This window comes from Halichondria panicea, chromosome 4, assembly GCF_963675165.1.
Source record: "Halichondria panicea chromosome 4, odHalPani1.1, whole genome shotgun sequence".
Lineage (NCBI taxonomy): Eukaryota > Metazoa > Porifera > Demospongiae > Suberitida > Halichondriidae > Halichondria > Halichondria panicea.
In genome coordinates this window covers 4,867,545-4,884,081 of record NC_087380.1, presented here as the reverse complement: position 1 = coordinate 4,884,081, position 16,537 = coordinate 4,867,545, and the positions used below count along the sequence as shown (strand labels likewise).

The window sequence follows — 16,537 nt, the reverse complement described above, 5'->3', positions numbered from 1 at the left end:
TTGTTAAAAAGCGCTTATAACCTTGCACTACCACACCGTACTCGCATAACATGTACAATGTATGTATAAAACCACCAGTATCGTAATCATTCTAAGCAGGAGTGTCATTTAGCTGAGGCCATTAAATGGGGACATTCTAAAGTGCGACCACCTCACTAATGCAGCCAAACTGCACTGTCCCAAGGGTGATTGGAATAATGAGAGCTAGTCCACTGTACTGGCAAGCACATAATTACTCAGAATTTGATGCCATTCTACTTTTAACTGTACTCGCTTTTAATTTCACAATACTTCAGCCTGCTAGCAAGACTAATACTACGTACATCAACTACAACTAAAGTCTTCTGCAACGCTACTAAATTACACATTATTAAGCACAGTGTACCTGATCAGTGAGTAAGATGTCCTCTACTCCCAGTGTGAATCCCCTCTGTTGGAGGAAGGTAGTGAAGAGTCTCCCAAGGGCACTCAACAGCAGGTTGCTCACCAATCCACCATACAGCTGGCATAATTATACAGTAATTAATGAGACATTGTCCACGCAGCAAAAGTTTTCACTAAGAAGTGAAGAGACACATTGGGCTCTACACCAAATTATGTGTACATGCATGGTTTGAAAGGACAATCATACATGTATGTAATAACGTACTGTATTATAATACTGACCACTGACCTCATGACAACTGTGGACAAATCCAAATTGTGAGGCACCAAACTGAGACTTGTCCAAGACACCACACATCAGCTCACCTTCACAAAACACTACCTGCAGAAGAGCAGCACATGTAGCCAACATAATTACAGTTATTATTATCACAATCGGTTCGTAGCATAATGATGGCGCATGCGCAAGCGAGGTATACGGTAGAGTGTGTACTACTGCCCTATATGCTCGATAGTTGCAATGCAGGTATAGGGACAGTTTATATACTCACACTTTCTTCTTAAATTTGACACGGGAGTTGTAAACTCGAGTTAAGATTACATTGAAGGCCACTGCAGTCTCTGCGTAGCTGTGTACAGAATCTCCCAAAGATTTTTGTACAAGGAGAAAACGCTTTCAAGAATGTTACTTACTTCATCGACTTACAGTCAGACACAACATTTTATTTATATGCATGCATGTAAACATTAATTTTTTGAAACTAGAGCACAGTAAGTTTCTAGATATGGTCTTTCCCTGCAGAGATTTAATGAGAGAGCTACAAATACTCTGCCAATCCTAATTACAACCTACTGGCTGTAATATCTTTGTTAGAAGTGCCTACCTCAGACTCAGTCATCTTGTCATCCTGATAAATCCTTTCTGGGTTCTTCTTTGGTGCACCTGGAACATTCTCCACTCTAACGACACATCTACCCCACTCCTACGTGAACAAGTACATGGCAGGGTGTCATACAAGATTTTGAATTATGTGGGGAGTACAGGATTAATATGATCTGGGGGCTAATTTTGGGGAAATCAGGTGCTCTGAGGTGATTATGGTTGATTTTGGGAGTTAATTATACCTCAGTGTGCATGCGCAAGCGAGGTATACGGTAGTGTGCTTGTGTTTTTGTCTATGTGTCTGTGTGTGTAGGCTGCTACAGCTGCTCAAGGATCAATGGAGTGCAAATAAGAATTTCTATAAGCTTCTAGCCATGTTTTCATTCTCGGATTTGCAAAATAATGCTTGGTTCTCTCTCGAGTTATGCCTACTTGGAATGCCATTGCAGCCTTTTCAGAAAAGTACGTAGAAAATTTGTCCATGGAGTGTAGCTCCTCTATTAAGTAGTTAGTTCTGCACTGGAATGCTAGCTATTGGTAGCTGCAAGAGTGAGAAGAGAGCTGCAAGGCTCTGCTGATGCAGCCATTAATTTTAGACTTGGACTTTTGGCATCGATCCTTTTTAATTATCGATCATTATCCACTCCTTGAGTTTCTCCGTGATTCGTATTCTGCCTGCATGCAATGCAAAAAAGTTCATCATGATATAATGTGTATAAAAGCATTGACACCTCCACCGAGGCATCAGCACCCTTGATCCGAATGCATAGTTTGGTGTCAAATTGCCGGCTCTCCCGCCCCCCACTTCAACTCAGTTGTTGGTGCTTTCCTGGCCAATATCCTAGTATTTTTAACATGGGGAGAAACTGGTTTCCACGCTTTTTTGTACAGCAGTATTGCATTTGAATAAGAGCTAGGAGACAGCAATTGATGGAAGTTACCCCGGCCCTTCCCCTGCATGAGATTAACTATAATTATATGATATTACATTTACATGCATGCACAGTACCACATCGTACGAAGAGAAACATTATAAACTTGCTAGATCCTATCACTGTATCCTCCACGATTCTCGATCCTGACTTTAATAGTAACATTAGCACAAAGTAAAAATAATCATGGTTAAAGAAGAAGCAGGTATATGCTTACCTTGGGTGCTATCTTTGTTCTTGAAGAGAGGTTGAGTTTGTCCTGGTGTGCAGGGATTATGTTGAGCAGAACAGTAGAGACCACCTGTTTGCCAGACCACAGCATGTCAGGCTTCCAAACGCACGGTGGGAGTGTCTTGAAGTATCCACAAAACCGAGGAAGGGCACTGAACACCAGTTGCATGTAGTCGGACCTAATGGAGGACATAATATATTAATTTTGTGAAAACAGTATCTACAAGCATGTATATGTTCTTTAGTTTGATTACAGGATTGTTTTAGTGGGGATGAGTAACTTGCAAGGACAGTAACGAAATATTTTCTCACTTTAGATATAAAGTCTCACGTATACATGCACATTGTACCTATTGAAGAACCTTCCTCTTAGAGTCATGAGTACACCAGACACGACGTGGTCCTGTATCAGACCACTGAGAGGAGTGCCGTCCTTGGGCACTAGGTATTGCTCATGGGTGGACACTAGGTTGTATTGTAAAAGAAAAATAATTTACGTTACAAGTAAATATATGCATGTATGTGTAGCACTTTCATAGTACATGTAGTGACACTGTACAACTATGGGTTAAACTTGGGTCATTACCAATGTTGTAAGCTTCGGCTCGAGCCAGCTCATTCTGAGGAAAGTGTGTATTCATTTCATCACCATCAAAGTCGGCATTGTAGCTTTTGCAGTTGGCATAATGCAGCCTCAGGGTCTTTTCTCCAGGCAAAACACGTGCCTGTGCAGAAAGGAATTAAAGAAACGTTAAACCTGTATTGTATATACCATCACTACATACAGTACGTTACTTGAGCAAGTAGAGACTCCCCAAAATGCAGGAAATCCACATGTATTCAAATTAAACAAACCCGACCAAAATTCAACTTATGTATATTCACCTTACGTATAAGTTTACTATACAACTTACTTTGTGTGCCATGATACTCGGCTTATGCAGAGTGGGTTGTCTGTTGACAAGTAAAACATCCCCATCCTTAAGATGCCTAAACACCTTCTTTGTGGCTCCACACATTGACATGCCCTTGCTAGGTGTAAGGAGCTTCTTGGCAATGGCCATCCTTTGCCTCTGGTTTGATGAATTCAGTAACACCACACTCCCATCCTCATTCACAACATGGGTCGCACTGGAGAAGTATGTGCGAAGTGAGACAGCCTTGTGAGGTAAGTGTTTAAGACAATTCTCATTAATTAGTAAAGCACTTTTCAATAAGAGATACCATCTCAATGGTTACATAAAGATTGTACAGAGTTTTTAGAGGTTACCCTGGATGCTGGTGGGGTCCATTGATGACAGCTTGTCTCAGTTCCTTCACATTCCAATGGGTCACTGGTTGTGGGTACGTGAGTCTGGTGGCAAATACCTATAGATAGCAAAACAAGGACAATTTGACCTTGATAGTGAGTATTGAGAGAGGCTATAGTAGCGTATTACTACATAGCATCAGACAAAAGTATGCGATTTTGTCGCAAACAAAAAATCACAAAAACCTATTCTGGTACTTGTATAACATCACGCCAGAAGGTAAATGTTAGGATTTATTCGCCTCATTCGCAAAATATTCTGGTAATACGGCATATGTAGAATTGCTAAAGAAAATGAAATCTCTGCTTTGTTGATGCTTTGGTGAAAGGTGAAAGCTAAAACTGCTACTTTTGTTAAGAGTCTGAGGTAGCCTCGAATTAAGTTTTTGCAATGTTATACGCACTTACATTACAACTGTAAGGGAGTTACAGCAGTAACACACACACTGACCAACGGACAGACACACTAACTAGAGCACTGAAGTACTAACGTCGACATGAATCAATAGATGTATAAAAACCAGAGGAGTGTTCAGTTACACTAATACAGAAGCAACAAGCTACCATTCTACTTTTAACGGAGACCGGTAAAAATTCATTTAGTTGCAAATAATAATTATGTAGATCTACCTCGAATAAAGGTCGCGTGTAGAGCTAGGCAGTGTGCAAGTTTAAGCTTCTTAGCTTTTATACACCAACAAACTAAATCTTCAACTAATAACTTGTTGAGTGGAGGCTATCTATGCTGTAAACGCAGTGCTATGGTATCCAGGTGAGTAGACTCACATGTCACATACAAACAAACCAATGGACTACTATATATATATATACCCGTGGCTGCCCACACGCACCTCGGGTAACTACCGTATGCCTCTGGAAAATGCGCGTACTTAGTTGGGCGGAGTCCAACCCTCTGCATAGGGTTGGGCACCACTGCAATGCCAGGTTTGTTCCACTGCAGAAATTTTGCAGCCCAAGTGGTGAATTCAGGAAGGCGTGGCTCATTAATGAACCCTAAAGCTAAGTTAAGTACCAGTGGAACAAAACCTGACATTGCAGTGGTGCCCAACACCACGCAGTTGGTTGGACTCCGCCCAACTAGCACGTACTGAGGCAACAACTACAGTGTATATGTCAATTTTATATATACTCAAACACATTGTCACTAACCATTGGCACACCAATTTCGTCCATATTGATGTATGGATCAGGTGAAATCACAGACCGTGCAGCGTAATCCACCCTTTTGCCCATCATGTGCTTACGGAACAACCCCTCTTTCTTCTCAAGGATCTGCAATTAGTGTGTGTGTGGTAGTAAGCACGAGGCTCAAGGAAAGGCGGGACCACTCCTATTCATGCGGAGTACGAGTCCGGGTGGATTGTCTATGGTTATATCACCATGCGGTTAAAAAGGATAAAGTACTTCAAATTGATGTGGTAGTCATAAGAATATACCCGATACCCACGTGGCAACATCAGTTTCTTTTCCCTTTTCCATTGTGAGGATACTTTTTAGTCATCTCTCTTGGTTTGCAGCTATTTTTAATACCATGACGATTGTGTTCAGGCTCATGTGATTCCCATATCTGGGTATCATCTTACGTTTTAGATTTTTGTGGTATGCATGTAGCTACATGCATAATCAGTGTATAATCATACGTCCTAATCGTAGTTGACAATGTCCAGTGAGTGTGTGTATGATGAGGACGTACAACGCAACAATAGATTTCTAATCATTGCTGTCATACAGTACATACGCAGAGAATTGATATGTCGAAGATAGGGAATCACTACATTGCAACACGATGATCTCGTATCAAACACAATGGGGCTTGAAAAAACAAGTGAATCAGGCAACACACGTACATGTACTTAATGGACTTTTCCACCTGTTTGTAACCTCAGGGCTAGCTGCGGCAAAAGCATGCACAGAAATAGATACGTGGATGTGTGTTATCCATGCATCCACCTGTTTTATTCCTGCTGGAGCAGTGCCTTTCCGATCGCAGGAGGAATCCATGAAACAGTTAACATCAAATTGAAGTTTCACCCAAGCTGATTGGAGTCGCTCTGAAAAACTCTATAGATGATGAAACAGAGAGTACATGTAACAATTAACACGAAGAGCAACTAAGGTTATAAATTAAAGGCCATCTCAGAAGTGAAGAGTTGAACAAACATGTGCACAAACACTAAATACGTTGCTCTACACCTCAACAGACATCCTGTGCATGCATGCGACAACTAAATCCAACCGAAATTGATCCAGTAACTAACATGTAGTACATGAACTCACTTGCTTCGATTTCTGCTCCTGCTGATCTTCTGTTACATTATGCTCAGCCATGAGCTCATGGACAAAGATACAGCCCATGAGGATTCGGTGGAGATTGGTCGTTTGCGGGTTCTCAAACCTTTTCTCACCCATTTTAGAAATCTAGAAAAACAACACCAAAAGTAACACACTCATGCAACTGTACACGCAAGATTTTACAATTCTAAAAACAAACTAGAGCACTAAAGTATAATTATACCAAACCCTTGGCTGTTGACATAATTATGAATAATATATAATTCATGGACTATATAATTATGCTGTATAGCAGGTTATTTTCGTGGGACAAAATTTTCGCATATTGCTCATTCTGACAATCTAAACATTTCGCAGACTCCCCCCCCCCCCCCCCCCCCCGAGAATTGAGCTTCAAATGACTACACCCAACAATACCGGAAATAAACATCGATTCCTATTACTAAAAAGAATGCCAAACGTTAAAATCGATACATATAAATTAATGGCTGCTCTCCTGAGAACAGTGTGCATGCATGGCTTTGCAGCTCTAGCTTTTATCACTTTTGCAGCCACCATTTAGCTACGCTCTAGTGCAGAGCTAACTACTAAGTAAGATATAACCAACTGATTTTGCTATGCACGGGTTTGAAGAGACTGCAAGGCCATCAATGAGCAAAAACTAGCCATAACTTGAAAAAAGGCTTTATTTTGCAAATCCACAATCAAAAAGTCACACTACTGTATGCCTTGCTTGTTTATTACACCCTTACAATAGGTATTAAGATACCGGAAGTAAACAACAATTGTTTTTTGTCATTAATTTTATCCTCCTCAAAAATCAGTGATCATTTCAAAGCAATTTCTAGGTCAATATTATTTATAAAGTAAGCACTTACAATCAAGTGCAAATGAGTGCATTTAAGCTATATAGTTATTATATATACCTACCTGAAATTCGACATTTACTTACTAAGACATGACACATACGCTCACTCACTGGTCTGAATCTTGAAGGGGGGACAGGGATCACATCCAGTAAGAAAACGTCACCCAAAGAGTTAGGATTATTCAGGTTACCACCAAACAAGGCACCCATCAGAATAGGCTGGTTCTCCCACAGTCCTCGTATATGCTCCCTCATCTCCAGGGGGGATATATAGCTCTGCTTGGTGCATTGTTCCGAGGTTGCAGCAGTAGCGAGTGCCTCAAGCATTTTTGACCTCTCTTTTACAGCTCTACCAGCTGGGCTATCATCACCTATACAACATGCAAAGAACAGGAAGTTTGTGAGCTAGCAAGAATACTGTGTTGCTAGCAGAAGCAGCTAAACGGTTCAGCCTTAGCCTAGCAGTATACCTTGCTACTTTTTTCAGTTCACTGAAGACCGAAATTCTAAGACTATATATCCGTAAGAGATATGGGGACATTGTTTGCTATTTTACATGCAGACGAGGCTCATTGAACTATTGGATGGGAAGGCGTGGCTCGTTCAGCCCGGATGAGATGGGAACATCCTGCAGGTGTTCAGATAAGAAGGCTCAACTGTACTCTACAGGTATGTCAATAAATTATTGCTAGTAATTTGTGAAGATGAATCTATATGTGTATGTATAATTTTCCCTCTATATTTTCTACTCTGGAACAATGCAATAGTATAGAGCTAAGCTGATGTATATACGAAAAAAGGGGATTCCACAGATTCTGGAGAATAAAAGTAACACATACGCACTATCACCATGCAATAGGTACCAGGTCGTATTTTAATCGGCCTGGAATCGAGGCTATATAAGCTTCTGTAAAAGTTATGTGGTCAATTATGGCTTTATTTTATGCTTCTGTGGCCAAACTCAACACAAAATATTAGTTTGTATGGCCTTAGCTCTCACAATCACTAGATCTATATACCTAGTAATTTGATCCTCCACGCAATGCGTTAACATACCTTCACCTTCACTGATATGCTTGTTCATTTTCTTCAAGAGATTAATTTTTTTCTCAAACTCTTTCTTTCGAGCCTCTACCCAGGCTGTAGCGTTTTTACGAGCTAAAGGTTTTAAAAATAACCTTGTTCGATTTTCTTGCCGAACGACCCTCGCAGGAGCAGCACAGTAGGTACACTTTTTTGTGGTTTTGCTGCATATCTTAAGAAAATTCAATATGAGCTTTTGCTTATATTCCACAATATTTTTGGTCTTCCATGTTGTGACTGCATCATCTTCCATAGCAACATTTTTACATTTTTGCAAGAACTCTGCTAGAACTGTAACAAGATTCTCAACAGACTCAATTGCATCTGAAACATCTGCTTTGTCGACGAACTTCTTGCTTTCAAGTGACAACGCATCAGATATGAGACCATTCTCAACAAGCTCTAATTGTGCAATGAATACCTTGATACAAAGGGGGGGTGAAAGCAAACGTTGACAATTCCAACATGAGCCCCTGGCAAGCTGATACATTGGCATGAAGAAAATGGGATGGTAGACAGGCAGAGGTAGAGGAATGTGCCCCATGTGACCAGGGCAGTGAACATAGTTGAGTCCACAAGTTCCACATAGATCTTGCTTGTCACAAGGCCCCAAAGTAGGGTCATACAAACCACCGTCGTTTGGGTGAAGAAGACTGTCAAACGTGTTAGGATTGGTGACCTTTTTACAACTGATGCGTTTAATTTCTTCTCCGGTATAAGTCAGAAACTTTACAGAAGAAAGACGAAGAAAAGGAGCAAAGCGAGGATCCAATCCTCTTGTGTCTGCCATCTAGCGTGTATTATAATCGCATCGATGTCCTGGATATGGCCGGCCGGATCACTACACGTGGGTGGGCGTTGCACACACATGTTATAGTTAGCTGGCTATACTTTTGTGCGCTTGCGCCAACTAAGTGCAAGTGGGTGTGACATTACTTGCTACATGCCCACGCATAACAACAGCAGTCGTATAGGATCACCATCTCGTACATGCACAGTGCAGCACAGTATCATATCATGGAAAGGAGATCAAATATAAGGTGAATCAGATATATGCCAATACCACACTTGACACTACCATGGATGCTGTAACTCCGGCCAACCAGATAGTCTTTTATATACAAAATATAGTTGAAGTTCGACTTGTCTACGTATTTCCTCCAATTATACAGCACCATCCTAGCTCCAAATCATTAAATTTCTGGAAGTATTTTTTGCTGTCCTTAAGTTATAACGCGGCCTGGGATTGAGGCTTATAGAGACAACACAATTGATCCATTAATTTAACGTACATTGTAATTGCAATTGCAATGCCACCATAATTTCTGGCGCTTATAAAAAGGCGTTTTTGTGATGCCAAAAGCAGTCAGCATTTTTATTGGCCTATCATTTATTATGCACATGCATTTGATATACCGTACAACGATGAGGGCAGACAGAAGACGCGAAAATTAAAACTGGGTGGGTGTGGTTTCTTGGCATTGGAACCCACGAAACATTTTTCTGCTGAGGGCTCTGGAGCCAAATAGTGAACATTTCCCGCTATTCGGTAGATTCTCGCTATTCTGGCTCTCTGAAGTGCGGCCACCTTGACATACCGGCCACCTTGACATACCGGCCATTTGGTTTGACATGGATTGCTAGCTGAATGTTTACTGCACAAAACTCACCCTGAAGTATGGCCACTCGCTATTTTGCATAGTGCTCGCTGCCCCAACTAGGCCTTAATTGCCATTGTTCGTTACTCGTGCTACATGTATTAATCTCTATTAATTGTGCACCAAATGCGCCTCCAAAGCTATCAGTTTAAATGTGGCTGCCGCTGAGCGCCATCTAAGCTATCATAACTATTTCTCCGTTCTATTTGTACCATAGTTTAATTTCTATTATAATGTACTGGATGCAATGTTTTCATTTTAATACACAGTAGTAAGCCTGGAAGCCGTAAAGGCAGCAGAACCGGAAGTAGTATGACTGTAGGGTCTCATGCTCGCTTCTCAAGATCATTTCTGGGGTCAAAGTCGAACCTCCTTACCGCTAGTAAGCGGAATCTCGCCACAGAAAGTATGAAATTTTCAAAGCCTCAAGCACAGGTGGTTTAATTTTTTATCGTCTGTTCACAACATTAATCAATAATAATATTACTGAAGGTTTTTGATGAACATGGGAAGGATGTTACTCCTCTAAGTCTACTGGAACCCGATCATATCAAGTATGATTGCACATTTTTTAATATTAATTATATCAAATGGTCACCTTCTTCAGACGTAACCAAAGCACCGCATACGGAGTTGAGAATGGAGTGGTAAGTGTTTTCTCAATCATACTAAGTAATAATTATTAGAGCCATTATTCCTACATGTAAAGCCAAATGACTCTTTATTCCAACACTCTATTTACGGAACTGGGCCTGGAAGTACCAGTTTCTCACAGCCGTTCTCAAGGTACTCTCATCTATAATACGTACCGTACGTATAATTTTGTAAGTGTATTATAATAATTATATGCAGTTTGAGATGATCATGGAATAGCTTGTGTGGGTAGGCCCCAACAAGAATGTTTTGCGAGCGTTGAGGTCTAATCATTCACGTGATCAGTTTGCATGGACAAAATGTCAGATCATAGTAGTTTTGTTGTTGATAGGATTAGCTATATTCCTTCAGACACCGAGAGTGAAGCTAGTCATCCCAGAAAGAAGCGCTTATGGATTGCTAAAAATGACAAAACATACAATTTCTTCTGAAGTATGAACTTGTCGATCGAAGTTACATGTGAAGTGTTCCAAGTGTATTCAGTTTTCAAGTCACCTTGAAGGCTCTATGAACCTTCGTACGTACGTGTATCTGCTTTCAAATACCACGCCCACAGTGACATGCAAAAATTAATTTTGCAATATTTACACAATGGCATTGACTTCTCAGAATAATTGTTACAAAAAAACTGTCAAATTTATGGATGTCCATCATTCTCCGATACGAAAATAAATTTTGTCTGTACATCTTTATCATAATCACTGCCAGCTAGGCCATGTAATCGTTTGTTGTCGTTATGTACTTTTTGCTTGTGTTGGACTCAGGTCAGTGTTTAGTAGCAGTGTGACAGACCTCGGTACAATGAGTATGAGGGACTCAGTAGGTGAGGAGTTGATCACTGCCAGAGCAACTTCCAATCAAAAGCAGGACATATCTCTAACGGGTAGGTTTGATATCTACATGCTACATGTGCTAAGTTTCCTCACAGAAATTAATTTTAATGAGTGTGACGCGTGTGTATATGTACATGTATGTGGTGATGCGAATAACTAGCAATTGCACATAATTATACAATTATACACTCTCATGCAGTGCACTTCTACACTGCATCAGTGGGGTATCCAGCAATTATACTCTCAGCTAGTGCACATCTATCGGTGTGTGTAAGTGCTCAGGGTGCTCAAAGCTCTTACAGTAGCGGTCAATAAAAAAATTCCTGTATCGTTTTCGTAATGTGTGCGTAGTACGTAATTAAGTGACTGCTATAAAATCGCTACGCATGTACGCCCATTTCACGTGCAAGTTTAACAACATGCTGGGTGAACAGTGTGTACATGTACTGTACGTTTCCATGTTCAGATTCACTATCATGTGGCTTTAATCTTGTTCATTCTTTATAGTTTAGTTTATATCCCGTTGCTACGTTGTTGCCAAGTGCAATATGAAGCATATTGCACTGCTGAAAGTCATATGTGACAGGGCCTAGGAAAACACCCCTTAACGCGGGTGTACCCAAGTTTATTTTTATTGTTGAATCGGATAAAGCGTTCTCTAAGCTTCAAAATGATACCAAGATCGACCTCCTAGCTATTTTCTATCCGGAGATATGTTCGAGGGAACGCTACGAAGTATTGCAACGCCCTCTTGAGTAAATGACGCTCAAACTTCATGAATAATTGAAGTTCAATTATTGATTTCCGGGCACTTCCGTATACTCATAAAGCTTAGTAAAAGATTTTCTGGAGAGGACAAGTTAGTTAGATGAAGGCTAGGCATTCTAGGACTCTCTAGCTAGCTAGTATAGCTATGTAGCTGGATTGCTTGGCATCTAGGAAGGATCTTTGAAGAAATAAAAAGACAAAGACTCCCGTCGCTCCAATGGTAAGCTTTCATGTCTTGTTATCAGCTTGTACTTACTTTCTGTGTCATGTATCAGTCTTATAATAGATCGCTCACTTGTATGGAGCCTACAAAAAGTGTCTCTGTTCTTCATAAAGCTTAAAGGAAGCCTGTCTGATCTATTATAGGTGGCCTTTCACTTAGTATTCGTCTATATGCTAGATCCAACTTATTATTAGCCTTACAAGAAGCTTTCCTCCTTTAATTTAGTATTGGTATCACTGCCATTGTGCTTAGTATTAGCAGGCCTGATGGGATGAGTGATCACATCTTGGAGAGCCCAGGAAACCCTGTGAAATTGTCCTATAACATTTATATGGATGGTTCCCCCAGGTTGTTGCGAGTGTCGGAGGCCTGAGAAACAATAGTCTATTGGCTAGAATGTAAGTGACATTGATATTGTGTCTATCTTAACTTACTACTTATCTGTAGGTTGTTATGGAGGGTTTATGAAGACAAGTGGCACGGGATACATACATCTAAAGAAACAAGAGTGGATCTGCGCCAAGCTAGCTAGCTAGATAGCTGCTCTTTCTAATGAATTTCTGTTGCTAAATTATGTTTGTTAAGAAGTGGAGCTATAATATACCTGGCTCCTCTTGATGATTGTAAGTACTGGGCTGATGAAATAGTCCTGTACAAGTTGTAATTTTTTTTTTGTTAAAAATAATTAACAATAATAGGGAAATTCCCAGGGAATTTCCCCTCACGTAGACAGTAAATTTCATTGTAAAAAATGAACGTTCGGTGAGTTTCTTCAAAGTCTGCGCTTGACCTGTTTAAAGCTTTGTAGAGAGCCAAATTTTTACAGGTAGGTAGAGGAAGGGCTGAAGTTAGCACCTGTGAAAAAAAAAATTTTTGCCCATGTTTTTCATTTCTACTAAATTGACCTATAGCCTAATTTAATTAGTGCCGCGTTAAGGGGGGTTTTCCTAGGCCCTGTCACATCATAGATAATAGAGACAGGGATTGGAAACGTTCACGTGACCCAGTATACAACCCACATAGTGACATCTTGCAGCTGTGTCATATGCGTGTCTCGCGGTTACAAGTGTTAATTGTTTGTTTACTATTCTACTCTTTTGACAATTGGATGGCTATGAATCTGCTTTAGACCACAAAACTGTGTAGCCACCCCCGCAATCATCTTATGTGTGCTATACCAGTGTTAAATCTCTGTTTTCTGCAGGAAAACCTCTATGAAGAAAGGTTAGTAGAGAGTCAAAGTGTTACAATATACTTGTGGAGTTTTTAGAACTTTATTAAAGTTTTCTGTACATTTTTAGAAACAAGAGTAGGTTCATTTGACAGCACTGTGTTGCACTGTCTTGTTGATTAGTCCAAATACATGTTTAAGGACCAGTTGTAACAGTAAATCAGTGCAGAATCATTGGTTGCTGTGTGGAGTTTTCCTGACCTTGCAAATGATTAAGAACAAGTGTTAAGGAGTCTCATTTGCTAAGAAGTGGTTGTAGAAATGCATGGTTAATAAAGATTAACATATAAATACTCTGAGAGATCACAACATTAAAATGTCCTGCATGTACATGTACGTATGTATGTGTAGGTAATACTGATGGAACATAGACAGTTTACGTTTGGTAAATTAAATGTAATAATGCTGAAAGGCACCGACTAGGGTCTTAAAGGCTCAAAACCAGCCCAACAGTGCACACATACACAATGATCACAATGATTCCGTATCAGAAAAGGTAAACTTAATGGTAACAATTTTGTTATTGCTATTGTTCACAAGTTCCATCTCTTGCTGACATCCAGTCTAGATATTTATTAGTGCCGTCATACATCGAACAAAGTAGTAATGGTGTTCTTCTCATTTATTTCAATCTTGGCCAACTCCTGAGCTGCACCTTGAAACATCGATCACAGTTTGAGATTTAAGTCTCCCTGGCCCTGAGCAAGCACTGCCACAATTTTTTTCCACAGATATTGGTAATCAAGCTCACTTGCTGCAGTACTACCAGTGACTGTTTCTGCCTAGCCTGCGCCTGGAGACTAGCTTGCTGCTTGCCATAGGAATATTAAACCATTGCCACCTGTCATGTAACTCTATTAAATCCCCACCATTAATTGGTCACGTGATGGAGACACGCATATGAACCAAGAATGCTATGAATATCATTACGTTTCCAATCCCTTTCTGTGCTCTATTATCTATGGTCACATATTGCACTGACTGCAAAGTCATAATGCACTGACCGCAAAACGCCCCTCTGGCAATTAGACAGACAATTAAATTAAAATTAAATTAATACGCATGAGTATCAAAGTATGTCCAGCCATGCAGGAATGAACGTTCAGCACTGCTGGAGTTTCTTCTTGCAACCATCCAGGTTTTAAAATTGTCCAAGATTCATTTTGTGGAAGATTCTGTGTTCCTAGATCGACCTAGTCCTCGACATCGTGATGCATGTCAATTCTGCTTCACCGTAGCACTAGAAGTGGCTCTTTTTGCTGGGGGCATGAGCTGTTTTGCAGCAGTGTAGAAGCGAGCTTTCTTGGCTTGGTTATGAGGCCGAGCGTAGACCAGCAGCTAGCTAATACCATGTATTTACTGAGTAGTGGGGTGGGGCTGTTTCTTTGCAGCAGTAAGTGGGGCGGGGCTGTTTTGCAGCACCAGAAGTGGGGTGGGGCTGTTTTGCAGATTTCAGTTGAAACTCCAACAATTTTGTGTCAAGCCATTCGTCGGTCATGCCAATCTTATACGCTGCAGATACTGGCGTCTAGAAGAGAGAAGAGATGGAGCTGTGTCTAGAGTTGTCTCTGTCTTTTTTGTGCTGTTTATATTGTGTTACTAGGACAGTGTTATGTTGCTATGCCCTCGGGATATAAACTAGTTATAACACGTGCACTCGGGCTGCATGGCATATATTGCACTCAGCCCTCGGGGCTGGCGCCCTCGTGCTTCAGTGCAATATATTCCATACATCCCTCGTGCCCGTGTTATAACTATAACATAATGCATTATGTATGGTAACTGCTAGCTATCAATGAAATATCACGGGCCACAAGTGCAGTTTATTTACGCAAGGGTATAGTATAATTATACACGTGCTTCATTTGCTTCCTCCATCTACTTTCTAGTCTCTCGTCAGTCTCAGTCTTAATGATGAATCAGAAGATGAGTCTAACGATGAATCAGAAGATGAGTCTAACAATGAATCAGACGACACTATCTAGGCTTGCTTATTCTGCTGTGATCTGTGATCCTAGTCCTCTGGCCTACATGTACGTACATTGTACCATGCACTACTTTTTCAGCAATCCCATTCTCAAAGTCTGGCCACAGCTTTTACATCAGTGAACACTGAATTTCAGCATGCCTCTAGTGTGCATGTGCAGGTGAGGTACATGTACATGTATTACTATACGGTAGTCTGTGTGCGCGTTTTACTGCTGATGCTCTACCGTTGCAATGCAGGTGCAAGTAATTGGATGTTTTCTCAGAGTTGTGTGTAGTAAAATCTGTTGCTACTCTACTTAATACATGTAATTAGCTAGAGCGCATCTATTTTTAGCTGCCAGAGTGAGAACTAATAGATCCAGCTAGGGTTGCCTGCTTGCCTTGCTTGCTCACTTTCTAGCTAGCTTACGAGTCAGCTCTCATCTAGTCTGGGGGCCAGACCTTTTCTCAGAGGGGGGAGGGGGAAGAGGAGAAAGAGGTCTGGAGACTTTTGCAGCACTTCTGTGTGCTTGTGGAATATCAATTAGTTAGAGACTTGTGATATTGGAGGTTGTAAAAAAGGAGTAGATGTAGCAAGCAATACTCTCATTTCATCGCTGTATCCAAATTCCATTGGCTGTAATCCAAATTCCACAGAGGCAATATTCGCATTTCATTGGGTTAAAAATCACATGACATACAATGTAGGATATGCATTTCCAGAGGGATCGAGGATCGTCAAGGTCAATTATAAAGCTGCTTCTGGTGGATTTTAATTAAATTCCACTCAGCTACATTGTAGCTCCACTTGAATTGGAGATAGTGAAGGAAGAGTAGACGAGTGGAATTCAATTAAAGTCCTCCGGAAGCAGCTTTATGATTGAAACCTTTTGACCTTGACGATCCTCCTCTGATGCATTTCATTGGCTCTGGCTACATTCCGCGCTAGAGCACACGGAATTGCTGCAAGAGTCTCCAGACCTAATCCTACATGTAGCTCTATTTGATTTTGCCCCCAAGCTATTAGGTCTGGCCCCCAGACTAGCTCTCATCACAGACATCCGGTTACTGGGTGGGGCTCGAAAATGACTGCATTATAGGCGCATTCACAAATATAAGTGTATAGAGCTCTGCTACATTTATTTACCCCATGAGCGTATGCGCTAATAATCCAGTTTCTACAGTACCGGAAGTAAACA

General features: G+C 40.7%; 1 protein-coding gene, 1 long non-coding RNA gene and 1 pseudogene across 3 annotated transcripts in view; 2 read left to right on the top strand and 1 right to left on the bottom strand.

The window, feature by feature from the left end:
- The window catches only part of LOC135335657 (uncharacterized), a 43,964-nt pseudogene extending 35,113 nt beyond the window's left edge, over positions 1 to 8,851 (bottom strand).
- An 81-nt stretch (positions 8,852 to 8,932) lies between these two features.
- The window catches only part of LOC135335648 (dynein axonemal intermediate chain 4-like), a 21,341-nt gene continuing 13,736 nt past the window's right edge, over positions 8,933 to 16,537 (top strand). The window contains exons 1-6 of one of the 2 annotated variants that reach the window (XM_064531204.1): positions 8,933 to 9,043; positions 9,931 to 10,096; positions 10,154 to 10,215; positions 10,269 to 10,308; positions 10,371 to 10,447; positions 11,080 to 11,198. In XM_064531204.1, coding sequence (XP_064387274.1) covers positions 8,994 to 9,043; positions 9,931 to 10,096; positions 10,154 to 10,215; positions 10,269 to 10,308; positions 10,371 to 10,447; positions 11,080 to 11,198 — 514 coding nt within the window. In that variant the 5' untranslated portion in view covers positions 8,933 to 8,993. The remainder of the gene's footprint in view (positions 9,044 to 9,930; positions 10,097 to 10,153; positions 10,216 to 10,268; positions 10,309 to 10,370; positions 10,448 to 11,079; positions 11,199 to 16,537) is intronic. The other variant, XM_064531205.1, reaches the window with a different exon arrangement.
- On the top strand, positions 11,524 to 13,513 carry LOC135335658 (uncharacterized). The gene is made up of 3 exons (XR_010394579.1): positions 11,524 to 12,136; positions 12,488 to 12,537; positions 12,587 to 13,513. It is a non-coding gene; the product is annotated as an uncharacterized LOC135335658 (long non-coding RNA).